Source organism: Mesocricetus auratus, unplaced genomic scaffold (assembly GCF_017639785.1).
Source record: "Mesocricetus auratus isolate SY011 unplaced genomic scaffold, BCM_Maur_2.0 Super-Scaffold_4256, whole genome shotgun sequence".
Classification (NCBI taxonomy): Eukaryota; Metazoa; Chordata; class Mammalia; order Rodentia; family Cricetidae; genus Mesocricetus; species Mesocricetus auratus.
Window position 1 is genome coordinate 57,184,714 of NW_024429182.1, and position 26,039 is coordinate 57,210,752.

At 49.2% G+C, this 26,039-nt stretch overlaps 1 protein-coding gene and 1 long non-coding RNA gene across 2 annotated transcripts; both read left to right on the forward strand.

The window, feature by feature from the left end:
- The first annotated feature begins 11,441 nt into the window (after positions 1–11,441).
- Ins (insulin) lies at positions 11,442–12,523 on the forward strand. The gene is made up of 3 exons (XM_013112606.3): positions 11,442–11,518; positions 11,640–11,840; positions 12,323–12,523. The coding sequence occupies exons 2-3, from the start codon at positions 11,654–11,656 to the stop codon at positions 12,466–12,468; spliced, it is 333 nt and encodes a 110-aa protein (XP_012968060.1). The 5' UTR covers positions 11,442–11,518; positions 11,640–11,653; the 3' UTR covers positions 12,469–12,523.
- Positions 12,524–17,070: 4,547 nt separating this feature from the next.
- On the forward strand, positions 17,071–23,188 carry LOC121142005. The gene is made up of 4 exons (XR_005879013.1): positions 17,071–17,208; positions 17,314–17,536; positions 18,701–18,818; positions 22,983–23,188. It is a non-coding gene; the product is annotated as an uncharacterized LOC121142005 (long non-coding RNA).
- Positions 23,189–26,039: the final 2,851 nt, after the last annotated feature.

Sequence of the window (26,039 nt, forward strand, 5' to 3'; positions counted from 1 at the left end):
CTTGGGCAGTTTATGGGGCCACTGGCAGCCAGAACCAGTAATTATCACTAGCGCATAAACTAGCTTTTTGGAGCCCATTCCCTAAGGGATTCCTTGCTCAGCCCAGATACAGGGGGGAGGGCCTTGGTTTTGCCCCAAATGATGTGAAAGACTTTGATGATTCCCCATGGGAGGCCTCACTCTCTCTGAGGAGTGGATAGGGGTGGGGCAGGGAGATGGTGAGGGGAGTAGGAGAATGGAAGGGAGAGAGGACTGGGACTGGTATGAAAAATAAGATTGATTTAAAATTTAAAAAAATTCTCACCAGCAATGGAGGAGCATTCACCTTTCTCCACATCCTCTCCAGCATATACTGTCATTGGTCTTTTTTATTTTAGCCATTCTGACAGGTGTAAGATGGTATCTCAGAGTTGTTTTGATTTGCATTTCCCTGATGGCCAAGGATGTTGAGCAATTTCTTAAGTGCCTTTCAGTCATTTGAGATTCCTCTATTGAGAATTCTCTATTTAAATCTGTACCCCATTTTTTAATTGGATTATTTGATGATTTGGTGACTAGCTTCTTGAATTCTTTGTATATTTTGGAGATCAGTTCTCTGTCAGATGTGGGGTTGGTAAAGTTCTTTTCCCACTCTGTGGGCTGCTGCTTTGTCTTGTTGACTGTGTCCTTTGCCTTACAGAAGCTTCTCAGTTTCAGGAAGTTCCATATATTAATTGTTGATCTCAGTGTCTGTGCTACTGGTTCTGTGTTCAGGAAGTAGACTCCTGTGCCAATGCATTCAAGGATACTTTCCACTTTCAGTGTAGCTGAATTTATGTTGAGATCTTTGATACATTTGAACTTAAGGTTTATGCTTGGTGGCAGATATGGATCTATCTTCAATCTTCTACATGTCAGCATCCAGTTATGCCAGCACGATTTGTTGAAGATGCTTTCTTTTTTCCATTGTATAATTTTAGCTTCTTTGTCAAAAATCAGATGCTCATAGGTATGTGGATTAATATCTCTCTGAGGTAGCAGGTTTTCATCCCAGCATTTGGTTACTGAGTCTTTACTGATAAAATAGAACAACAGAGACTGAGTTAAAAATAACAGCTATCTGGGAAGGCATTAGGCCCCAGTGATAACTTATAAAAGTCTTGGGCTCCTGTAAGTACTTTGTAAAGATTTAAGACCCAGTGAAAATATGTTAAAAACCTAAGTTGCCATTGAGTCCCTAAGGAATCCCTTTAGTTGTAGTGAAAACCTACAGAAGGCTTTAAGCCACAGTGGGAGCCTATTGAAGGCAGAAGGCATCAATGAATGTTTGGATAAGTCATTAGATCCAAGTGAGAACCTGAAGAAGTTTTTCAGTCCCATTGAGAACCTGTAGAAGGTATTAAGCCCCCGTGAGAACTTATAGATTACCTTAGGCCTCAGTGAGTTCCTGCCAAAAGCATTAGATGCAAATAAGTATCTGAGAAGGTTTAGATTCTAATGACAACTTAGGAAGTCCTTATGCCCCAGTGATAACCTGTAAAAGGGCTCAAACTTTAGTAAGAACCTGGGGAAGATCTTATGCCCCAATGAGTCAGTCTTTGGGGAAGGCATTTGATCTCCGTTGGAAACTGGAGAAGACCTTAAGCTCAAGAGAAAACCTGTAGATATTTTTAGGCTCCAATGAGAACCTTAGGAAGTCCTAAGGCTTCTATGAGACGTTGGAACAGAGTGAGAATCTGGACAATGCCTTTAGCACAAGTGAGTACCTGTAGAATGTTTCAGACAACAGTGAGAACCTACAAAAGGCCTTCAGATCCAGTGAGAAACTTTCACAGTCCTTATAGACCCTGTGAAAACTTGGGAAAATTTTTATTTCCCCTTGATTCCTTGGATAATGCTTTAGCCTTCACTGAGAACCTGGACAAGGCTTTAAGCCCCAACTGAGAACATAGATATGACCTTAGTCCCCAGTTTCAAAGAGGGAAGCCTGTTTAGGGAGAGAGATCTTATGTACCTGTAGCGCTGATCATACCCATGTTCACAGGTGCGTAGAATTTCTGGGGGGGGAGAGGGAGGGATAAAAAGAGCTAGGGGGAGGAGGGGAGGAGACTCTTGCTCTTTGGGTTCCAGTTTTTGGCCTGGAGAGCAGCGTGCGGACCTTTGGTTCTCAGCTTTCTTGGCTTCTCATGTAAGTGATTTCTGTATCAATAAAATATCATAGGTCATCCCTATTTTGTGTAGTTTAATATTTGCTCAGAAGCTCTTAGTCCCCAGTGAGTACATGGAGAAGGCTTTAAGCCCCAGTGAGAACATGGGAAATGTCTAAGGTCTCAATGATACTAAGTAGAAGAACATCATTGAGAACATAGAGAAGGCCTTAAGTCAAAATGAGAATGTGGTGAAAGTTCTAGGCTACAGTGAGAAGATGGGAAATCCTTCAGACCCAGATAAAAGCTTTCATATGTCTCATAGAATCTGTTTGAACTTAGGAAAATTTTGGCCACCCTGAAATTCTGGGTAATGTCTTAGGCTCCAGTGAAAACCTGGCCAAGGATTTAATATCAATGAGAACATAGTGACATGGGATAATGCACTGTAAGAACCTGCAGAATGCTTTAGGCCCCTGTGAGAACATGGAAAAGGTGTCATGCCTTGTAGATGGAGTTCTTAATTGGTCTAGATAACAAAAAGCCAGAGTCAGATATAGAGGGAAATGCTGAGAGATCAGAGAGAAGGAGCAAGCCACAGTACACATTACTTCCTTAGCGTCTCAGCAGACAAGAGAGCAATTTCCGGTTTTTCCCTGCTTATATTCTGTTTCTCCCCAGCCATGTCACTTCCTGTCTGTCTGTACAGACCTACAGACCTCTATGGTAGGTAGTGGCAAGCTCCATTCTCTGACTCTCAGACAGGCTTTATTTGTACAAGCAAGATATCACCACCATGTCTCAAGGAGACTTTAGGGAAGGCCTTAGGTCACAGTGAGAAAAGTCAGGCCAAGTTAAAACCTGTGGAAAGTTTTTGGCATAATCAGAACATGAAGAAGGCCTTTGAAGAGTAAAAACATGTTGAAGGGCTTATAGAACCAGAGGGAATTTGAGAAAAAGTTTAGGCCCCCATGAGACCCTGGGTAATGCCTTAGACTCCTGTGAGAAGCTGGGCAGGTCTTTGAGACCCATTCAGAACCTGGAGAAGACTTTAAATCCCATTGACAACCCAGAAAAGGCATTAGGCCCCAGTGAGAAAATGGAAGAACTTAAAGAACCAGTGAGAACATGGTCCCACTGAGACCTCAAGGAATGCCTGAGGATCCAATGAGGAGTTTTGACCCAATGAGTACATGGGAAAGGTCATATAAACCTGTTAAATCATTTTTAAAGATTTATTTATTACATATATAGCGCTCTGCCTACATGCCAGAAGAGGGCACCAGATTGAAATGCAGATAGTTGTGAGCCACCATGTGGTTGCTGGGAATTGAACTCAGGACCTCTGGAAGAGCAGCCTGTGCTCTTAACCTCTGAGCCATCTCTCCGGCCCACCTGTTAAATCTTAAGAAGACCTTAAGCCCAGAGAAAACCTTTAGAAGGTTTTAGGTTCCAGTGAATACCTAGGGAAGGCTTAAGGCCTCATTGAGACTTTGGAAAAGGCCTGAGATACCTGTGAGGACTTGGGGAAGACCTTGCTCCTGTGAAAATCTGTAGATGGGTTTATGCCAAAGTTTATGCCAAAGAACATGGAGAAGGTTTCCAGTCTCAGTGAAAACTAGTCAAAGGTTTTAAGGACCCTGTGAGACCTGGGGAGTTTTTTAGGTCCTAGTGTAACACTTGGCAATGCCTTTATCTCCAGTGAGAACGTGAGCAAGGTTTAAGACCTACTGAGAACACTGGGAAGGCCTTAGGCCCCAGTGATAACCTGAGAAGGCCTTAAGCCCAGTGTGATCCTGTGAAATGCCTTAGATACCAATGCGAAGCAGGAAGGCCTTATGCCCAAGTGGCAACCTGGGAAGTCCTTAGGATACCATTGATAATTGGAGGAAAGCTTCCCCTAGTGAGAACCTGGAGGAAATTTTAAGAACCAGTGAGAATGTGAGAAAGACTTTAAGCCCCATTGAGTACCTGAGGAATGCCTTAAGCTCCAGTGAAAAAAATGTAGGGGGTTCTAAGCCATGGTGAGTACATGGGTAAGGTCTTCAGACATAGTGAAAACATGTTGAAGGCTTATAAACTTTGTGAGAGGATGGGATAAATTTTAGGTCCCAGTGAGACACTTCCTTCATGTCTTTGTCTCCAGGAAACCTGGGCAAGTCTTTAAAATACAGTGAGAACATGGGGGGAAAACATAGATCCAAGTTATAACCTAGGAAGGCCTCAGGCCTCAGTAAGAACCTGTAGAATGTTTTAGGCACCAGTGAGAAGCTGGGGAAGGCTGTAGGCCTCAATGAGACTATGTAAAAAGACTTAGATCATGCTGAGGACCTAGAGAATGCCTTAAGGATCAGTAAGAACCTATAGAAAGTTTAGGCCACAGTGAGAAAAATGTGAAAGTCTTCAGATACAGGGAAAATTTTTCAGTGTTCTAGACCCTGTGATAACATGCCCTAGGTAATGCCTCAGGCCCCAAAAGAACCTGGGCAAGGCTTTAAGATGGCATGATAACATGGGGAAGGCCTAAGACCTCAAGTCACAACCTGGAAAGGTCTTAGGCCTTAAGCCTCAATGAATACCTGCAAAAGGTTTTAGGCCCCAATGAGAACCAAGAGAAGGTCTTCAGACCCATCAAAAACCTTATAGCCTTATAGAACTTGGGAAAATACTTATGTATCAGTGAGACCTTGACTTAAGCTCCATTGAGAACCCAAGCAAGGCTTTAAGACCCAATGAGAACTTCACAAGGTGTTAGATCCCAGTGAGAATATGGCTTTAGACAACAGTGACAACCTTCAGAAGACTGAAAGCTCCAGTCAGACCTGAAGTAGGTTTTAGGCTTCATTGAGAACCTGGGCAAGACCAAAGCCTCAATGAGACTTTGCAAAAGGGCTTTGATCCTATGAGAATCTCTAGGATTAAACCCCAGTGAGAACATATAGAGGATTAAAATCCACAATGAGAACATGGGGAAGGTCTTCAGACCCAGGGAAAATCTGACAAAGGTCTTCTTTAAGAAGACCCCCTAAGAACTGGGGAAAAATTACAGGACCCAGTGAGACCCTGTGTAATGCCTTAGGCTCCAGTGAGAACCTGGGAAGGCTTTAGGCCCTAGTGATAACTTGCTTACAGTTTCAAAGACTTAGTCCATTGTCCTTATGGCAGGGAGTATGGTGATACACAGGCAAACATAGTAACTGAGAGTTCTCCATTCAGATCTGAGGACAGAAGAAGGAGAGAGCTGCTGCACAAAGCCCACCCACAGTGACACATCCTCCAACAAGGCCACACTTACACTCACAAGGCCACACCTCCTAATCCTTTCAAATAGTGCCTCTGTATGGTGACCAAGCATCCAAGTATATGGGCCTATGGTGGCCATTCTTTTTCAAACCACCACACAGTGAAAAACCATCAAAGGCTTTGAAGGCCCTATAAAATCTAGGGAAAAATTTTAGGCCTAGTGAGACCTTGGATAATGTCTTAGTACCAGTGAGAATCTGGGCAAGGCTTTAAGATCCAGTGAGAACATGGAGAAGGCCTTAAATGTCAGTGAGAACCTGTAGAAGATTTTAGGCCCCATTGAGAGCATGAAGAAGGCCTTAGGCTTCAATGGAACTTTGGGGAAGGCCTTAGGTCCCAGTGAGAATCTGGAGAAGGCTTTAAGCACCAGTGAGAACTTGTAGAAACTTTTTGGACAAGTGAGAATGTTTGGAAGGCCTAGAGACCCAGTGAAAATAGTTAAAGGTCTTATAGACCCTGTAAGAACTTGAGAAATTTTTTAGGTATTAGACCTAGGTAATGCCTTAGACTCTAGTGAGAACCTGGGCAAGGTTTTAAGACTCATTGAGAACATGGGGAAGGCCTAAGTATCCAGTGACAACCTGGGAAGGGCTTAAGTCTCAGTAGGATCCTAAAGAAAGTTTTAGGCTCCACTGACAATGTGAGGAATGTAAAAAAGACTCTATAGACAGCCTTAGATCCTGGGGCTTAGGCCCTTGTGAGAACCTGGAGAAGACCTTAAGCTCCAGTAATAATCTTTAGAAGGATTTAGGCCACAGTGAGAATGTGGAGAAGGTCTTCAGACCCACAAAAAAACCTGTTGAAGGCCTTATAGGACCTGTGAGAACTTGGGAAATTTTTTAAGTCTATTGAGAGCCTGGTTAGTGCCTTAGGCTCCAGGGAGAACCTGGGAAAGGCTTTAAGATCCAGTGAGAATATGAGGAAGGACTTAAACCCCAATGACAACATCAGAAGACCTTTGGCCCCAGTGAGACCCCGATGAGTGCTTAAGATCCAGTGACAACCTGGGAAAGACCATAGGTCTCATTGATAACCTTAGGCCCCAGAGAAAATGTGAAGGAAGTCCTAGATTCCAGAAAGTACCAGGAGAAGGCCTTCAGCCCTGTTGAGAATATGGGAAGGCCATAGGTCCAGAGAGAACCTGAATAAAGTCTTAGGACCCAGTGAAGACCTGGTGAAGGTGTTAGGCCCCAGTGAGAATGTAGTATAGCCCTTAGGCCATAGAGCAAACCTGGGGGATAGCCTTAAACCTTATTAAGTACTGGCAGAAAGACTTAGGCTCCAGTCAGAACCTGGGAAGGCCCCAGGCCCCAGTGAGAATATGGGGGAGGCCTTAAGTACAGAGATACTTGACATAAGATCTTAGTCCTCTGTGATATCTTGGATAAGCCCTCAATATCTGTGACATCCTGGAGAAGTTCTCAGTCCCCATTGTAAATCTTGGAGGGCTAGAGGCCCCTGGGGAAGGTCAGAGTCCCAGATAGACACTGGGAAGAACTTAAGCCACAGAGGTGGCCCTGAAGAAACCCTTTGACCTCTGTGAGACCCTGGGAAGTCATCAAGTACCATTAGAACCTGGACATAACCTTCAGCCACTTTGAAACCCTGGGCAAGATTCTAGAATCCCCAAAATGTTACTCCTCCGGGAAGGCCCTAGACCCAGGTGAGATCCTGAGGAAGGCGTTAGCTATGGGTGATAATTGAAGAAGACTTAACTGCTTCAGTAAGAATGTGGGAAGATTTTATGTTCCATTTAGATGCCATGTTCTATTGGGAGGCTTTAAGAATCAAGTGAGACCCTGGTAAAGTCCTTGGGCCCTAGAGAGACCCTGGAGATGCCTTATGTTCCAGAAAGACCCTATTGAATGCTTTAGGTTCCCCCAGAGAAACCATAGAAAGATCTTGAGTCCAGTGAGACAGTGGGAAGTCATACCCTATTTAACCCTGAGATGCTCTTAAGCTCAAATCAAACTTTGAAAAAGACCTTAGGTCCCAGTGAGTTCCTAGAGAAAATATAAGACAAGTTTAAACCCTGGAGAAAACTTTAGGCCCTACTGAGACCTGGGGAAGACCTGAGATCCCAGTAAGAATCTGGGGAAGACTTCAGGCCTCAGTCAGTCCCTGGAGAAGGCCTCAAGACCCAGTGATAACCTAGGGAATGCCTTCAAACTCAGCAATAAACTAGTGAAAGCCTTAAGACCCAGTGAATACTTGGGGAAAGCCAGTGAGATTCAGAAGGTGTTAAGATTCAGTGAGGCCTCTGGATAGGGATTCAGGTCGAAGAGGACCTGCAAAAGGTAGTAGGCCTTGGTTCAAACCTGGTAAGGCCTTGGGCATTCCCTGGGGGCAGAGAACTTCTTGGGGTGTGAGACCCTGGACTTATCTAAACTATTACTGAGGACTAAAGTCTTAAATTAGGTGTCATTGCATCTAAGGCCTTCCCCAGGTCCTCACTGGGGCCTATGGGGCCTAAGACAAGTTTAAACCCTGGTGGTAACATTTGACCACAGTGAGACCCTGAGGAAAGCTTTTGGCTACAGTAAGTCTCTTAAAAAAAGCCTTTGACTTCAGTAAGTTCCTGGAGAAAATCTTAGGTCCCACTGAGACCCTGGTAAAGCCTGGTTCCAATGAGTCTCTATGAAAGGCCTTAGGGTTTGTTTTTGTTTTTTTGTTTGTGTTTTGTTTTTTGAGACCATGAAGAAATCCTTAGGCTCGCCATTCAGTCACTGGAAAGAACTTAGACCCTTGATAAATCCATCTGTAAGTTTTAGACCTAAGTGATACCCTTGGGAAGGTCTTAGGCCCTTAATAAGCACCAACATCTGCATTTAACAGGAAGTCTCTGTTTGTACCAGTGCCTGCTACTAACCTGACCTGTGCTTACCCCTAGGACCCATTTTATAGAAAGAGGGACTCCTGCCCTGTGGATAGTCTTTTGACTTCCTCATTTGGAAGTAAACAAATAAACTGATTAATTAGTTAAGACATTGAGATAAAAGAAGGAGAGCTGAGATTTCAGGCAAGTCTGTGAGTTTCCCTGGAGCCATGGGACCTTGGGCCATGAAAGCTAATGAGAACCCTCCCAACCCACCCCTATCCCACCTCCCAGCCCGCCCCTATCCCATCCCCATGAAGGCTGACAACCCACAGATCCTTTAGAGAAAGCCTTCTCCCCTACTGAGACAATTGTGTGGTGTTTGAGTACTGCTGAGATTCTGGAAAATTCTCATGCTCCACTGAGGCCTTGAAAAAGGTTGCTAGGCTACTGAGACCTTGAGGAGGGAGGAGGGAACCTTTAGGGCACCGTAGAAGGGCCTCAGACCTCAGAAGTTCTTTAAAAAAATCCATGATCCCCACTGAGACCTGGAGGAGAGCCTGGAACAATGTTAAATCTTGAGCAAGGCCTTCAATCCCATGTGATCCTGAGAAGACTGGCCTTTCCTGAGGTCCTAGAGAAGTCCTTAACCTCACTGAGGTCCTGAGGCTTTATCTCCTCTAGAGCCCCAGGATTCTCAGAATCGCAGCATGCTAGTGTGATTGTGGGGGAACCATGAACCCTACTGAGTGCCTGTGGAAGGGGGGCTTCATTAAGAATCTGGGCCCCTGGGGCAGAGAGTGAAACACTCTAAAGACCTGGAGAATGCAGAGCTATGCTGAAACCCTTCAGGAAGCAGTGCACCCCACTGAGATCCCTGGAGGGTTCTCTGTTCCTTTTAGACCTTAGGAGAAGCTGTGGGTCCTACTGCAACCATGGGGACCCACTGAGTTCCTGGTGTGATGGTTGAGTGTGAAACCTTCCCCACAAACAGACTCCTGTGTTTGAACATTTGGTCCCCAGCAGGTGGTGCTGTTCTGGGAGAGTGTGACACCTTTTGTTCAGGGGTCTAGCTGACACAGAGACAGAAGAGTGAGCCTCAGGGTTATGGGCCAGGCTTGCTTCCTGTCTGTCTCTGCTTCCAGTGCCTCTGTGAGCTTCTGCCACCACAGACCATGCCTTCCATTCATTTATGAAACCTTCCCCTCAAACCGTGAGCTGAAATACACCCCTTCTTCCTGAAGTTGCTTCTTTGGGGGATTCATTCACAAGAATATGAGCAGAACTAACCAGGCCGAAAGAGTTTCCTTTTCAGATCTTGAGAAGTCAGTGAACTCCACTGAGACCTTAGGGGAGGCCTTAAGTCCCCTTGTGGCCTTCAGGAACACCATGAGTTTGGATGAGAGCCAGGGAGATAGTGTGAGCCCCCACTGAATCCCCAAGCAGACCAGGCTTCACTAACATCTGGAGAAAATCCAAGTCCTTTTAGTACCCTCCAAAGATGGTAAGAATTAGAGATAGCAGGGATATGGCAGGACCACTATGCCTATTGAGATTCTGAGGAAGGCGGTGAGCTCCAAACATGCCTAGGGAAGGCCTTAGCCCCACTGAAAAACTGGAGCTGTCTCTGGGTGTCATCAGGAGCTCTAAAACCTCACAGAGGCTTTGGGGAAAGCATTTGTTCTGGGGAGACTCTAAGAAGGGCTCAGAGCCACAATGAAACCTTCACAGGAAGCTGGATACTGCAACATGTGAGGCCCCAAAGAAGGCATTAAGTCATGGGGAACTCCGAAATAGGCTGTGAGCCCTGCTGCAGCCTTGGGGTGGGGTAAGCCCATTGCAGTGTTGGCAGGCCCATGAGCTGCTTTGAGACTCAAGTTAGGTATGGTCCCCATGGAAACCCTGGAGAGGTTTGAGCCCCCATGATTGTCCTGTGGAGAGCTTGAAGACCTGCAAGGATGCTCAGGGTTGTCCCTATATGTCACTGGCACCCCTGAAAGAGTTTAAATGCTGAAAAAAAAAAACATAAAGAAATCCCTAAGCCTTTTAAAGTTCCCAAGGAGAGGCAGAAGTGGTGGTACTTACCTGAATTTCAGAGTTTGGAGGCGGAGACAATATGATGATGAGTCTTAAGCCTGGCTATACCACAGGGCCTTTGAGAAAGGTCTCAAAAGACGAAAAAATCCCTAGGGAGGTTGGCGCCCCAGTGAGATCCTAGCAAGGCCTCCTAGCCTCGCTATGGTCCTGAGGACCCTCCCCACTGCCAGTCTTCTCACCTGGACCCTGCTCCTTGCCTGCACTCCTCTTGGGCTGCTCACATGTCCCCTGCTCCAGTGGGTCCACTGTAGGGTCCCAGGATGTGAATGGCTGTAGCAATTAGGGGGCAGCAGGAAGCAGGGATCAAGGGGCCCACAATTCTAATCTAGTGGCTATAAAGTCCCTTGTGGGGTAGAATCTAGCTCATGCAACTACACCATGGGTTTTTGCTGGTTGACTGGGAAACAGGGCAGTACCACATCATGGACAGGAGTCAAAGAACCCGCAAACACTCCAAGTGGAGTCTGAGAAGAGTTTTGTAGCCGGGTAGAACCTGAACTAAGAGATGGAGGCAGAGACTCAACTCTGAAGCATGTACCTCTAGTGGGACCTGATGGCCTTTGGGTGCTTGTCTTGGGGTATTGGAGTAGGAGGGTGTATCACAGGGCTTCAGCCCAGTTGACCCCAGAGTAGGTTTGTGAAAGGAGAGATGCAGAGGAAGGGACCAACAAGTTCCTTTCTGCCTGAACTCTGCTTTCTCCCTACCTCTGTGGGTGAACCGGGGGTCTCAGCTGAGCTACAGACCTGGCTCTCAATGGGACTATGAAACAGTCCAAGGTTCAGGGATACCAGAACCCCAACAGGCCCAGCTCCCTGGGGAATGATGTTGCTCAGTCAAGGCCGAAGAAGGCCTCACTCTCTCTGGGGCAATGCCCCCTGCTGTGAACTGGCTCATCAGGCCACCCTGCCCCTTGTTAAGACTCTAATTGCCCTAGGGCTAAGTAGAGGTGTTGACGTCCAACAAGAGCTTTCTGCAGACCCAGCACCAGGGAAGTGTTTGAAAACTGCAGCTTCAGCCCCTCTGGCCATCTGCCGACCCACCCCCTGGAGCCCTTAATGGGCTGAACACCAGAGTCCAGGGGACAGACAGGAGGTGCTTTAGACTATAAAGCTAGTGGGGATCCAGTAACCCCCAGCCCTAGGTGACCAGCTATAATCAGAAGCCATCAGCAAGCAGGTACGTATGCTCCTTGCTGGGCCTGACTCTTCGGCCAAGACTCCAGGGACTTGAAGGAAGATGCTATAGGCTCTTCCCTTACACAGGCCCGTTGCCAGTCTCAACCCCACCTGTCTTCCAGGTTATTGTTCTACCATGACCCTGTGGATGCGCCTTCTGCCCCTGTTGGCCCTGCTGGTCCTGTGGGAGCCCAACCCTGCCCAGGCTTTTGTCAACCAGCACCTTTGTGGCTCCCACCTTGTGGAGGCACTCTACCTGGTGTGTGGGGAGCGTGGCTTCTTCTACACACCCAAGTCCCGTCGTGGAGTGGAGGACCCACAAGGTGAGCTCTGCCCCTCAATTCTGTCCCCTCTGCTCGCCACCCTGGTTTTCCTCACCCACAGGAGCTCACAGATTATGTCCTGGGTGTGGAAGCCAGGCAGGGTGCACATTTCCGTGGGAAGCTAGGCAGCAGCTGAACATGGCAGCTGCTAGGAGTGAATGAGAATCCTGCCTTAAGGCTCCTAGGTACAGACATGCGGGCAGGCCCCAGGACAGGCACCTATTTGGGTCCCCTATAAAACACTGCACTGATTGGGGGACGGTGGCAGGATGTGCAGGCTTTGGAGCTCCTGTGTCCATGCCCAGTGACTTGTCCCATACACATACAGTTCCTGCCATCTGCACTGACTTAGCGAGAGACAAGGCGAGGGGAAGCCTGGGGTAGGCAGGGGCTCCTCAGCTGCTCCTGACTGGACTGTCCTGTGTGTCTTTGCTTCTATGCTGCTGATGTTCTGGCCTGCTCTGACACCGTCTCCCTGGCAGTGGCACAACTGGAGCTGGGTGGTGGCCCCGGAGCAGATGACCTTCAGACCTTGGCGCTGGAGGTGGCCCAGCAGAAGCGCGGCATTGTGGATCAGTGCTGCACCAGCATCTGCTCGCTCTACCAGCTAGAGAACTACTGCAACTAGTCCTCACCACTACCCAGCCCACCTTCCTGCAGCGAATAAAACCTTTGAAGGAGCACTACCGGTTGTGTGTGTGTGTGTGTGTGTGTGTGTGTGTGTGTGTGTGTGTGTGTGTTTGTATGTGTAGGATGTGAGTGGGGTGGGGCTGGTGGGAGTGGCCCCGGCTTAGTCTACCTGCCTGGCCACAATGGCTCCCTCTTTGGTGCTCTCTGCAACCCCATCTTTCTCTTGGATCCCTGGGCAACCACAGATGTCCACTGAACCAAACCTTGAACATAGATAGTTCCTTCCCCAATTTAGCCAATGCTTTTAGGTAGCCCATAATAAGCCCCCTCACCCTGGGTTGTCTAGGAGGACCATGACCCTGACCCCTGCTGCTTCTAGCTGAATAGAGAAGAAGAGCTCAGAGTCTTTGGAAGGCATGGGAGATGGCAGCTATGAGCCAATGTTTCATTGCTTCACCGCTCTGGACCTTCAAGGGCCCCAGAGAAATGTTAAAGGAACGAGGACCCGAACATTCCAACAACAGCTTCCACCTAGCTTTCCTGAGATCTGCTTCCAGAGCTATTTTAGACGGAGTCCCTGAAGGGGCAGAGACTGGGCCTGGGAACTTCAGCTGGAAGGCCGTGGAAACCATCCTCTCAGAGCTTAGCTCTGGGAGGACAGAGAACATTCCCAACCCTTCTCACACTCTCCAAGTGACCCTTAGTGCTCTGGACAGGACGGGCATTCCACGTGGGTGAAAGGACACACTGAGCGATTCCCATGGACGCTGGGCAGGAGCATCAGAACCCTACTTCTCAGGAGTGGTCCAGTAGTGAGTTCTACGCAGAGAGGGCCGTGAGAGGGCCAGATGACACGAGGCCTGGGGCTGGGATCGCCTGTCTCTTCTCAGTCTCTCCTTCCAGCAAGTGGGGGTGGGTCTCTCACCAGAGTCCTTGAACCTGGGTACTTAGCAATCCCTCTAGAAATGTTCTCAGTCCTAATGAAAGGCCACGTGGCATCTAGATCTTCAGGGAATCTCAACACAGAGCACCTCTCTTCAGCACCCACTGATCACGATTGGGTGGTACTTATCAGGCAGATGAGAGTTTAGGGGCCTAAACAGTGATCCTGGTCATCCCAAGAGCTGGCTGACCCTCCTGCCACTCAAGCCAAACCAATCTGTATCTCCATGAAAGTTCCACCCAGGGCTAGGATGACAGGCCTCTGAGCTAGACGTGGGTTCTTCTTGCTGAAACTTGGTGGCTGGGAAGTCTCCTAAAGCAGCCCTGAGGACCCCTTCCCAGTCATCTCCTCTCTGTGACAATACCACACCTCTACCTAGAGAAATGTCATGGGCCCTTTGTAAGGCCTACCCCTGAAAGGGGGGTCAGAACTGAACAGGAGAGTAAATGGCTGAATACTGGGTCCAGAAGAAGAGAGGAGGAGGTGGCTGTGATCCTTCAAGGGGAACTCCCTCCTGGGTCAGTTCCCCTTGAGACGGGCACCCTGCTGGAGTGGAGGCATGTGAGTCTCTGCAGAGCAAGAGCGAGAAGCAGGAACTAGGGAGTGGGCTGGCTGGGGGTCAGTTGTGCCTTCAGAAAGCCATTGGCCAGAGCTGCCTGGGCCTTGGGTGGGTGGGCACATGTGGCGCCTAAACATTTAGGTGCCACAAAATTTCTTGAGTGCATATAAGTCAGAGGTAAAGGGAGTAAGACTCTTTGGGTCCTTGGGCCTTGTTGGGCAAGTCCAGCTTTGCAGAACATGCAGTAGACTCACGCTATGGGTTCTGGGAGCTCACAAGTATGGTCCAGATATCATACTCCTGTCTATAGCTTCACTCCTGGGGCCTTTGACCCAGGCTTCAAGGGAGGGCAGGTTGCCCCTGGGGCCCTTAACCTGCCCAGTCTGAGTACATCCCCACTGGCTTCCTGGGGCCTCCTGAAACTCTGGTTTGGGACTCTCCTTCCTAATTCTTCTCATTTGGTCTCCTCTGCTGGCATTGAAGAGGAGAGGAGGCAGAATACTAGAGACAGGTGTGTGCTGCCTCTCAGTCCCTCCAGGAGCGGACAAGAAGCAGTCACCCAAATGAGCCAGAAGTTGGATCAGACTGTCTTTGATGAGCACCACCATGAGTGCTAACCCCAAAGATGCCAGCTGAGGACCTCGGGGGTTCCCTTGAGTCCCCGGGTCACCCCATGTAGGTCAGTGACAGACCTGCCTCAGGCATTCCCGCCGCCCCTGCCTCACCCAGCCCCTCACCCAGCTGGTGTACAACAGCCCTGCAGCACAGAGGCTCCTGCCTGCCCTTGGAGCCTGGATTTCCCTTGCCCATGGGGCCTGCAGTGATAATTATTTTCCACAAGCTATGCCTGTCACTTGGATGTTGGAACTGGGGCTGTGTCTTACGGGGACCTGCTCCTTAACAAGCCCCTCATCACGCCTGCCTACCATCTGGAGGTCCAGGAACTTTTAGGGAATTACTAAGGACAGCCAGTACACCGGGGTTGTACTCTTGCCTGGTCTAATGAGGTGGTTCAGCTCCATATCTGTGGCTTGGAGAGACTCAAACTAATGCTACACATGGAGTGGCTGAGGCCTGGATTCACCTAAGATGGTCTGCCAATGTAGCTGCCTTCAGGTTGGCTCCCCAAGATTGCATTGGCTCTTGGCACAGATGAGCTGGTGCCTCAGCCCAGCCACAGGGACAGTATTTGCTTTCTCATGTTTTCAATCAATGTTTATGCCACTCGTCTTCTCCAAGCCTGAACAGACCCTGAGTGGCATGACGGGGGGGGGGGGGTTCAGGGATACCAAGGTCCAGTTTTTCCCTTTGAAGTCCTTATGCGCAGCAAGGTTCTGAACCAAAGAGTGGGAAGCATCCAGGAACCAGGTAACTCTTAAGTCAACCTTCCCAGAAAAGTTGCCACTAGGCAGCACCAAATGCTGGTTGGTGGATCTCTGGCCTAGCTGTTAGTGGGGGAAACCCCTGAGAAGCCTTCCCACAGACTAAAACTGGGTGTCCCTCTGTGGTTTTGGAGGAGACATTTGTGAATTCTGGACAATACAGCCAGAAATGGCTACTCATAGAAGTGTCCAGCAGAGGGCACCAGAACCTTGCTTTTGAGGTACTCCAAGTCTGAAAGCTCTACTTTAGTTAGGCCCTTCTAGAGGCTGCGGACTTTCTCCCTTTGCTCCCCTGCACTCACAGGGACAAAGGGGTTTCCCAAAGGGCTGGCTGCTCCAGACTCTGGAGAGTATGAGGTTTGAGAAAGAGAGAAAGTGTCTCATCATGCTGGGTGCAATATTCCTAGAATGTCTCAGATTAGAGCCATTTACTGCCTGCCTAGAATTTCAGCTGCCTAAAGGAGAGTGTAGAGGCAATCCATATAACTCCTCACACTATGACTAAGTCAACAGGCCAGGGGTACAGGCTGTCTGCTTTCAGTTAGACCCCTGGTGGTGGGTCCCCAGAGCCCTGGTAGGCACTGAGACTGGGAGCCAGAGGAACCAGTGGTCCCTTGCTCTGCTTGGAGTTTTCTTAGGCACACAGGCTGGAAGGCCAAACCCTGGTTTTCACATGAAGTTGGGTCTACAGGGACCCCAGGGTGCAGGATGCCTCATGCAGGGACATCTGGGACAGGGTCAGCCCTTTCCCATGTCTACCTTCCGCCCAGGGCTGAGAGGAAGGGAAGGACAGTTTTGAAAAGAATGCTGGGGGTGGTGAGGCCTAGGGTCTGAGAGCTGAAGTACAGCCTGGATACAGTGTCACTCCTCTCTTCCCCCTCCCACTATCGTTTCTGGCCTGGCCACAGAACAGCAAGGCAGATTCCTTCAAGAGTGAAGCTGTAGAGGTGACCCTGTATGATCCAGTCACGCTGTGCTGGTGCCAAGTTACCAATGGCATTGAGCCGGTCCCCTTGGAGTCATTGGCTCATCTTCTGGCTCCCAGGTAGCCCCACCACACAAACACACACACACACACACACACACACTCAGACACTCACACTCACACACACACTCACACACACACACCTTGGTGCAAACACCTGACCAGTCACTCTTCTGCTGTGGGTAACCAGAACCTTGACCCTGATCCTTGCCCCAGACCCTTGAATCTGGGCCTGAGCTGAGACACAGGGTCACCAAGCGAGCCTCTCTGTCCAAACAGGACCCAAGTCAGGGCTCTTCAGACTGACAGTTGTCACAGTGGTGCAGCACCCACCAATGCTTCATCCATATGCTCTAAGTGACTAGATCCGACCTCTGGGCCAAGTCCACTGACTCTAATTGGCTAAGCCAGTCAAGTCCCAATGGTCATGTGTGGCTCCCATCTGTGGACTATTGGTGAATTCTCTCCTGGACATACTTATATTTTGCCAATGATAGGAGTAGGTCTTAAAGCTGCGGAACCTGGATGTCCACAGTCCCTCATGTTTCTATTAGGCCTCACCCCTTGTAGTCCTGCAAAGCCTTTAGAATCCTACTGCTGACAATGACCCACATTCCAACAGGACCTCCCTCTGACTCTCCCAGCCCATCTGTGTTTGTGAACAACAGAGTAGGAGCTCTCAGCCCTGCCAGCTTGCAGCTGTTCACGCTGAGGCCCTGGCACACCCCCTCTGCTCTTCAAAGTCCACCCTTGCTTAGAACCGCGTCCTACTCCTGCTGGATCTCTGGTCTCCTGTCTGTCCCTAAGACCCACTGTGACCTGGGCTGCTGGGGACCTGGAAGACTCCTCATAGCTTGTCTGACGCACAGGTAACCCAGAAGTAGTGAGAATGGGCCTGGGGATCAGGGATACACTGAAGCATTCAAGTCTGTGTTCTGACTGAAGCATTCAAATCTGTGCTCTGACTATTGCAGACTGATCTTCTCCGGGCCTGACTTCCGAGGACCAAGAATAGCATCAGTTGGCAGGGCTAGGGAACCGGTAGAAGGGGAAGCGCCTCCACCTGGACCCAGATATGGAAAAGGAGATGGGAGTGGCTGGCTGAGTCGGATGAAGAGCTGACAAGAGAGCCAGCAAAGGGAAGATACCCATACCCCAGCTCCATGTGCAGAGCCAGGCCTTAAAAGCAAAGAGAAAGTGAGTGGTGGGAACGCTTTCTGAAGTAATAGCCGTGCTCTCCAGGCTGTGACCTTGAGGCAGGTTTGCTATGGCCTCCCCATAACCCGTGGCCAAGCACTGCTGAGAGCCATTATTGGACTTATGCTGAGCTCTCCCCTAAGGCCTGGCATATGGGCTGGCCATGGTATAAACAAGAGGTGACAATAGCCACAAACTGTGTTGTATAGTAGGTGTAGGAAGAAGTTCTTACCTCCCCTTTCAGCCTTAGCCTCCTTGGGTCAGTGGTGCTGAATCATGAGAGCTAGTGGGTTAGACTGGGGGAAGATGATGTCTCACATCTGGGCGTCTCTGGCTTTCATCTCCTGGAAATAGCACTGGCTCCCATGTGTGTTTTCTAGAGAAAAGAAAGCTGATGTACTTCCCGCATATGCTCCCAGCATAGCCATGGTTATATGGTAGGCACCATAATCCAGGGGCCAGGGTTCCCTAAGGGTGGAACCCATCTTCGAGTGGATTGGGAAGAAAATGTTTAGGCAAGAGCAAGCTGTTGGGAGAGACCAGCAGTGCTATGCTGCACATGAGGGATGCTCTGGTCCTGAGGTTCACTGTGTATGCTGGGCAGGAAGGTCTTGGCAGCTCTTTGGGGTTCACTGTGTATGCAGGGCAGGAAGGTCTTGGCAGCTCTTTGGGGTTCACTGTGTATGAGGGGCAGGAAGGTCTTTGCAGCTCTTTGGGGTTCACTGTGTATGAGGGGCAGGAAGGTCTTTGCAGCTCTTTGGGGTTCACTGTGTATGCTGGGCAGGAAGGTCTTGGCAGCTCTTTGGGGTTCACTGTGTATGAGGGGCAGGAAGGTCTTTGCAGCTCTTTGGGGTTCACTGTGTATGCAGGGCAGGAAGGTCTTGGCAGCTCTTTGGGGTTCACTGTGTATGAGGGGCAGGAAGGTCTTTGCAGCTCTTTGGGGTTCACTGTGTATGAGGGGCAGGAAGGTCTTTGCAGCTCTTTGAGGTTCACTGTGTATGCTGGGCAGGAAGGTCTTGGCAGCTCTTTGGGGTTCACTGTGTATGAGGGGCAGGAAGGTCTTTGCAGCTCTTTGAAGTCCTAGCTCAGCTCTCAAGGAAGCCCTAACCAGTGTTTCACCCCAAATCCTAGAGTCCCATCTGAAGTAAAGTTTTGTCTGAATAGGTAGAAGAGCCTTTATGGACAGGTGTCCCACGGCTGAGAGTTCCGGATTGTTTCAGCTGCGTTTCAATGTGGTTCCAGAAGCAACCTGTGAGGTCAGGAGGGAAAATGGAGGTTCAAGGTAAGTTGCCCAAAGAAATGAGCAGACTAGGTATTTGAACCTAGGCAGTCACCAACCACGTTTCTGCTCACTCTATTCCTGTGCGATGCACAGTGGGTCGAAGTATATAAAATGGGCCCCTAGCTGGGCATTGGTGGTGCACGCCTTTAATCCCAGCACTCAGGAGGCAGAGGCAGGCGGATCTCTGTGAGTTCAAGGCCAGCCTGGTCTACAGAGTGAGTTCCAGGACAGCCTCCAAAACAATACAGAGAAACCCTGTATCGAAAAACAACAACAACAACAACAATAATAATAAATTAAAATAAAACAAAATTGACCCATATCATCAAACACAAAGTTTCCTGGGTTTTCATCTGTGGCCTTGTAGCTTTTGAGAAGATGGCCTTAGTCCTGCCAATACACCAAGGGGAGGAAGGACAAGTTATGTACAGGTAGTATATGATGGGTTTTTCTGTGCTGTGGATTGAATCAGAGCCTCATGGTTGCAAGATCCTCTACCACTGAGCTACATCTACAGCCCTAACACCTGTCCTCCTCTTCCCTCCACTCCTAAGGCTTAATAAAGCACCCTGTAATTATGATTGTAGGGAGAGAGATGTGTTCTGAAGCTTCAGTGTAATTTCTTAAATGACCACCAGATGACGAGCTTGAGCCAGGTTTGCAAATTCCCTTTTCAGATGCTGGAAGACAGTGCTGTCAATGGGAATTAAGAACAATTTAACCCACCCTAGTTTTTCCCAGGGACCTCCACCTCTTATCTGGGATTCTGGGATTATATCTGAAAAGAGTCCATAATAAATTAATTTTAATAATTGTGAATTTTCTTAGAACTGAATGAATGACTCAAGGTGTTTGGGGTTTATGTAGTTTGGGGTTCTCCTAAGTCCTAGGACAGGAAGATATGCAAAGAAAAAAAATGCCTGATAGGGTAGAGGCAAAAAAAAAGTTCAAGTAAAAATCTACAGAACTGACTTGTACCCTGGTGCTACACAAAGTCTCTCTGTCGAATGGGAGAGTTAGAGGTTCACCTCTCACCAATTCACCTCCCTGAGCATCTCCAAATTCGTGCAGTAAGAACTTTAGATTGTGCATTGTAATTACAGATATGGCCACCAGATGTCAGCACGATGCCACTTTAGCAGCCTAGCAAGGAAAATTAGATGCTGGGGATTTTTTTTTTTTTTTTTGAGACAGGGTTTCTCTGTATCGTTTTGGAGGCTGTCCTGGAACTTGCTCTATAGACCAGGCTGGCCTTGAACTCACAGAGATCCACCTGCCTCTGCCTCCTGAGTGCTAGGATTAAAGGCATGTGCCACCAACTCCTTTCCTTTTTTTCTTTTTTTAATTTTTTCTTTTTCTTTTTTCTTTTTCTTTTTTTTTTTTTTTTGAGATAGAGTTTCTCTATGGCTTTGGAGGTTGTCCTGGAACTAGCTCTTGCAGACCAGGCTGGTCTTGAACTCACAGAGATCTGCCTACCTCTGCCTCCTGAGTGCCGAGAGTAAAGGTGTGCACCACCAATGCCCGGCCTTTTTTTTCCCCCCCTTTGGTTTTTCGAGACAGGGTTTCTCTGTGGCTTTGGAGGTTGTCCTGGAACTATTTCTTGCAGACCAGGCTGGTCTTGAACTCACAGAGATCTGCCTACCTCTGCCTCCTGAGTGCTGAGACTAAAGGTGTGCACCACCAATGCCCGGTCTTTTTTTTTTTTTTTTCTTTGGTTTTTCGAGACAGGGTTTCTCTGTGACTTTGGAGCCTGTCCTGGAACTATTTCTTGCAGACCAGGCTGGTCTTGAACTCACAGAGATCTGCCTACCTCTGCCTCCTGAGTGCTGAGACTCAAGGTGTGCACCACCAATGCCCGGCCTTTTTTTTTTTTTCCCTTTGGTTTTTCGAGACAGGGTTTCTCTGTGGCTTTGGAGGTTGTCCTGGAACTATTTCTTGCAGACCAGGCTGGTCTTGAACTCACAGAGATCTGCCTACCTCTGCCTCCTGAGTGCTGAGACTAAAGGTGTGCACCACCAATGCCCGGTCTTTTTTTTTTTTTTTTCCTTTGGTTTTTCGAGACAGGGTTTCTCTGTGACTTTGGAGCCTGTCCTGGAACTATTTCTTGCAGGCTGGTCTTGAACTCACAGAGATCCGCCTACCCCTGCCTCCTGAGTGCTGAGACTAAAGGTGTGTACTACCTGGCTGATGCTGGGGATTTCTAGGGGTACCTCAGCTTTGTTTTCCATAAATGAAAGCCCAGACAAAGCCCCTAAATTGGATGACTCTCCTCTCCCCAAACCTCAAGGGACTAGATTGTTTCCCTGTTGTGCCTTCATGTTTGCACCCCAATATTTGTTCTTATGGTCCTTTCTGTGTCCCCTAGACTGTGTGCCTCAATCATGGAACATCCATGAAATACAATTCTGAAGGTCATGCCCCTCAAAGTGTAACTCACTGATGCCTGGAGCCCCATTCCTGCCTCCGTGGCACCATGGTTTAGTTGCAACTCCGTGGCACTCTGCACATTCATTCTCCCCTCCTTAAATATTCTGTGTTCTAAGACCCTGATAGAATTAAAATAGCCCCGAGCCTAGTCAAAGGTAGGAAATCGGGACAGAGCTTGGATTCATTTGGAAGAGGTAAAGCTTTGCCTCTCTGACTCTGACCTGTGGGATATAGCCAGTTTTTCCTTATAGCCCCTTGACCTTTTACCTGCTCAAAGGGCACCTCCTCTTGTGGTGCTTCCAAGGAATCTCTTCATGGGTTTGGAGTAATACCTCACCTTCCCTATGCTTAGTAAATCCCAGCCAAAAGTTCTCAGAAGGCCCTAGTGGTAGCACTTTGCAGCATGCAATAGAGGGCAGCACTTGCCACTTACTTCTAGACACAGACCCCAAAGTAGAGGAAGAATCTTCACAAGGAAAAGACAACTCACCTCTGTGAAGTGTGGGGTGCCCTCTGTTATGTATCTCAGATACCACCTGGGAACATCCACAAGCATGGTGAGAAATCCCACCTGCCCTTCTCCCACGGATCAGGATATCTGAGCCACCCCCTCCAGATACGAATTCCCTTAAAGTTTGATTATCTTCCCCTACATAAAGTCTCATTCTCCCCAAACATGCCTATCTCTACCACTAAGTAAGGGAGTTCAGGTGGGACTTGGATAACAAAGGGAGATGGGTTAATGAAATCTTAGCTTGGGCTGATAAGCTGAGTAAGATAAAAAGATTAGCTGGGAGGCAAAAGTGCAAAGGGTAGGGACTAGTGGGTTTCTGTGGAGTACACCGGCTTTTTTTTAGTCTTTGTTCTACTCCATGCTTTCCCTCAAAGCCAGGAACAAACATTTCAGACTACAAATGAGACCTCAGGCAATGCTTGTATCTAAGCCCCATCCCAGCTGCTGTAAGGGCTCAGCCTGTGCCTTAAATGGAGTTGCAGCTAGGCTAAAAAGGGGTGAGAACCCAGCCAACCAATATCCCAAAAAAAGGGTGAACAAGTGTCACTATACATGCCATCTGCACCAGTATGTTTAGTGCTTGGCACCACCCATAGAGGGCGGGGGGGCCAGGTCAGATGACTGATGACAAAGAAGAGTTCTAAGTTGAGTACCCATGAAACATGAAACAACACATGGCGCTGTGCCACAGAGATACACCGGAAGCACTTAGAAAGTAATTTTAATATTTATTTTGAACCCGGTTTCTAATTTAAATAGGCCACGCCCCCTTTTTACCTGTGCCACGCCCACAGACATTCCAGGGTGTCAGGTGACTGCCAAGTGTCAATCTAGTGACGTCCCCACCCATCCCTACCCCCTGCACATAGTCCCCACCCCCTAGCTAACCGGAAGTGCTTCTAGCGTATGTTCATACCCACATAGATGTCTTTCCGTTTGTCAGGCATGGGCCAAAGCCCCGCCCCCTAATGCCCCCATGCCCTAGAGTGGGAAATTGCCATAGTCAGCTGCCCCAGAATTCTTTGCTGCACCGTGTTAGCACATCGTTTCCCAAATTTGGAGGGGCCTGGGGACGGGCGTGGAGGGGACGAGGAGGTGAGGGCAAAGTCATAGTGTCAGCTAGCATTTGAGCAGGTGCCTTGCTCGGTGGTGGAGAGCAGAGCCCGCTTCTAGAGGCCCTGTTATCATGCACACTCTAAAAGCTCCCTTAACCGTCTCTTCAGCCTCAGCCTCGTCCCCTTCCACCTCCTCAACGTCCACCCGGCTGGAGCGTCTGGGCACCACGGCCAGAGCACCCCCCTACTTTGGAGGAGGTTGCTGATCCTGGCCCAGCCAGCAGATCATCTCCCAGGCAATTTCGGAAGAGAATCTTTGGCACCAGTGAGTCCCCGGTCCTCTTTATCCACCGTCCAGGAACTTCGGGGACTACGAAGCGACTAGAGTACAGGTAACTAGCTGGCTTTCCATTCCTTCTGTGTATGAGTGCAACTATAATTTAAATATTCTGGTACGGGTAAGTGGGCTTAGGACTTGGGGCAATTAGGATCTTGATCTCTGAAGAGGGGGAAATTGCCGTTGGACTGGACGGTCTAACAGTAGCTTCAACTTCTGAGGGGACAGGAGAGACAAGTGGGATTATAGGGCTGCATAAAGCTACAAGGAAAGAAAGTTTTCCTTTCCGTTACTAATCTACCATGCAAAAGGAGAGAGGCAGGCCTCTTGCTCTAACCAGCAGGAGTGCGCAGCTGTTTTCACAAACGTGGAAGGAAAGAGTTTTTCTGCGTGAAAATTTTCCCCATGGTGCACACCTCTCTCCACTACCACCCCCAAACTGTGCAGAGGGACCGTAGATTCTAGAGCAGTGTGTGTGTGGGGGGGGGTTATTTTACATGTATGCGGGCGTGTGTGCATATCATGCATATATATAATAGATGTATTATATATACATATATACATATGTATATATTATATATATATATAATCTTAAAAGCAAAGCTTCGCTCTCTGTATCCTATATCTCCCAACGCCCACCAGGATACTGGAGACTAAAGAAGAAAGATCATGACAGGGTGATATCCCTTGCTGTTCCCTAGCAGGGCTTAAAAAAACAAAGGCTGCTTCTCTCCCGACCACGCCAGTCCCTTTATGCATCCTCCCTCTAGTGTGTCCTGTCCACAAATATGAATTTGGGACAGTAGCAGCACTCCTGGGTACACATCCATTTGTGCATAACAGTTTTCTTCCCTGCAACTGGGATCCCAGATACCTTAATCCACCCAGTACAGCATTTATGGGGAGGGGGGGCTGCTTCCTGAAGAAGCCTTACCACCCCTTCCAGAGGCTGCCTTCCTAAAGGGGAGCCCTGTGCCCTTTTGATTTTGCTCCCATCCAAGGTTGGGAGAGTGACAAGAGTGGGAGACTTTCATCATTTTAGCTGTGGCCCATCAAAGAAATCCTTCTGTGTGTGGCACCTCTACTCATGCCAAGGCAGAAGCCCACCCCTAATTAGGAAGGAGCCAGCTTGTCCTTCCCAAAGGAGGGTCTCCTGCCTCTCCCTGAACAGTTGTCAAACTTGGCAAAGTGACTTCTCACCAACTGCTTTCTCCCTTCTACTTAGAAGGGGGGGGGGGGAGGCAGCTGAACAGATGGGTGTGGGGAGGGGGGCAGCCCTTACAATTGACCCACAGGCTTCCCCATCCTGCAGCAAGGGGGGCAGGGGGGGCAGCCCCAGCTGGAGAAGTTTTTGAGATAATCTCAAGGACTTTTGCTTTTCCCCAGGGGGCGAGTAGTCACCACCGAGCTCCAGGTCATTGTGCAGGAGGAAGAGGAGGAGGAGGATCCCAAGGCCCAATCCCGGGGTCCTGCATCTCCTGGGGCTGAACCTCTTGCCCAGCCCCCAAAGCCTTTGCCGAGGCCTTTGCCTTCAAGGCCTGAGCCGAGGCCTTTGCCGCTGCCACCGAGGCCTGAGCCGCAGCAGGAACCGGAGCCTGAGCAGGAACCAGCCAGAGCAGCCCGGGAGTCCAGCCCCGAGGCCAGGTGCTGTGGCCTGTGGCCCAGGAGATCCGGGCGCTCCCAGAACTAAAGGGTGCCGCCCACCAGCCCCAGTCCTTCTCCCACCAGTCCCAGTTCCTTCCCAGAGGTGAGTGTCCATCATGTGTCCAGCAGGACAGAGGTGTCTCTTGCACAGGGTCACATCTGGACTCCTGCAGATACAGGGAGGGCCCCCAGCCAAGTCTCCTGCAGCCAAGGGACCGGCAGAGGCTAGGGAGTCTATTCAGTCACACAGCTGGTATCTGGAATTCAGGTGGGCTCCAGGTGCCTCTCCTTGGAACACGGGTGTAGGCAGAGCAGACATCCTGCAGTCTCTGTAGCCTGTAGGTCCTTGAAGCTGTCTGTGCTCTCAGGAGTCTGGGGGCAAAGGAGACGAGGACGGAGGGTTAAGGTCAGACAGCCCAAGAGAGAAAGTCAGGAGTTCCAGATGAGGAAAGAAAAAGAAAAAGAATTGGGAGACTGAGGAAAGCTGGGCGTGGGGGGCCCTGTCCCCCCTCCCCTGGCTACGCAGTTGCAGCTGTAGTGCCCGTGCACCGGGGGCTTGACCTCTCTGTGTCTCTCCCCATTTGTCAAAGTACGTGACAGTCTCAGGCCTCCTGGCTGAACTGTGAACAGCAAATGAAATAATGACCAAAGAGACATTCTGAGACCTGCGAAGGGGCCTTAGGAGAGCTTGTGTCCTGATTCCATTGTATTCTGGAGGCCGTGGGCTTCCTGTGTGGATGGGGATGGGAGGCAGCTAGACAGGGCCTGTGGCCAGAAGCACCGGACTCTGCTGGAGTAAGCTCTGCTGCTTGGTGCCCGCAGCTCACTGCTCAGGTACTGGGGACCAGGAAAGCGAAGGCTCTGTGTCTGGCAGAACACTGGAGGTTGGGGGTGGGCAGTGTGTGGGTCTGTGTCCTTGTGCCTAAGCCTCAAGTGACGAAGGCCCCCCAGAGTTGGCAGGGTGGGATGCAGCAGGTGAATTTCTACACACACACCCCTTTCTGGGCTATCATACCCATGCCAAAGAGAAGCCAAAAATCATCTTTTAAATGTCGGTTCAGACCCTAAAGCAGTTAACATAGTGTTGTGGTTTTAGTCCACCCCCACCCAGCACACCGGCCTTCTCTGCTGCTCCCTCCCCGGTGCCCCCACAGCAACTCTTACTTGCTTTTTGGTTCTGGGTGCATTCACTGATCAGCCTGGGGAGTGTAATCCTCATATTGGTGGTTCCCACGGTGACTTCC

Excerpts from the sequence above, each read along its gene's own strand:
- Ins (XM_013112606.3), top strand. The coding sequence starts at position 11,654 with ATGACCCTGTGGATGCGCCTTCTGCCCCTGTTGGCCCTGCTGGTCCTG. Across the intron at positions 11,841-12,322 it reads TGGAGTGGAGGACCCACAAG|TGGCACAACTGGAGCTGGGT; the intron begins GTGAGCTCTGCC and ends TCTCCCTGGCAG.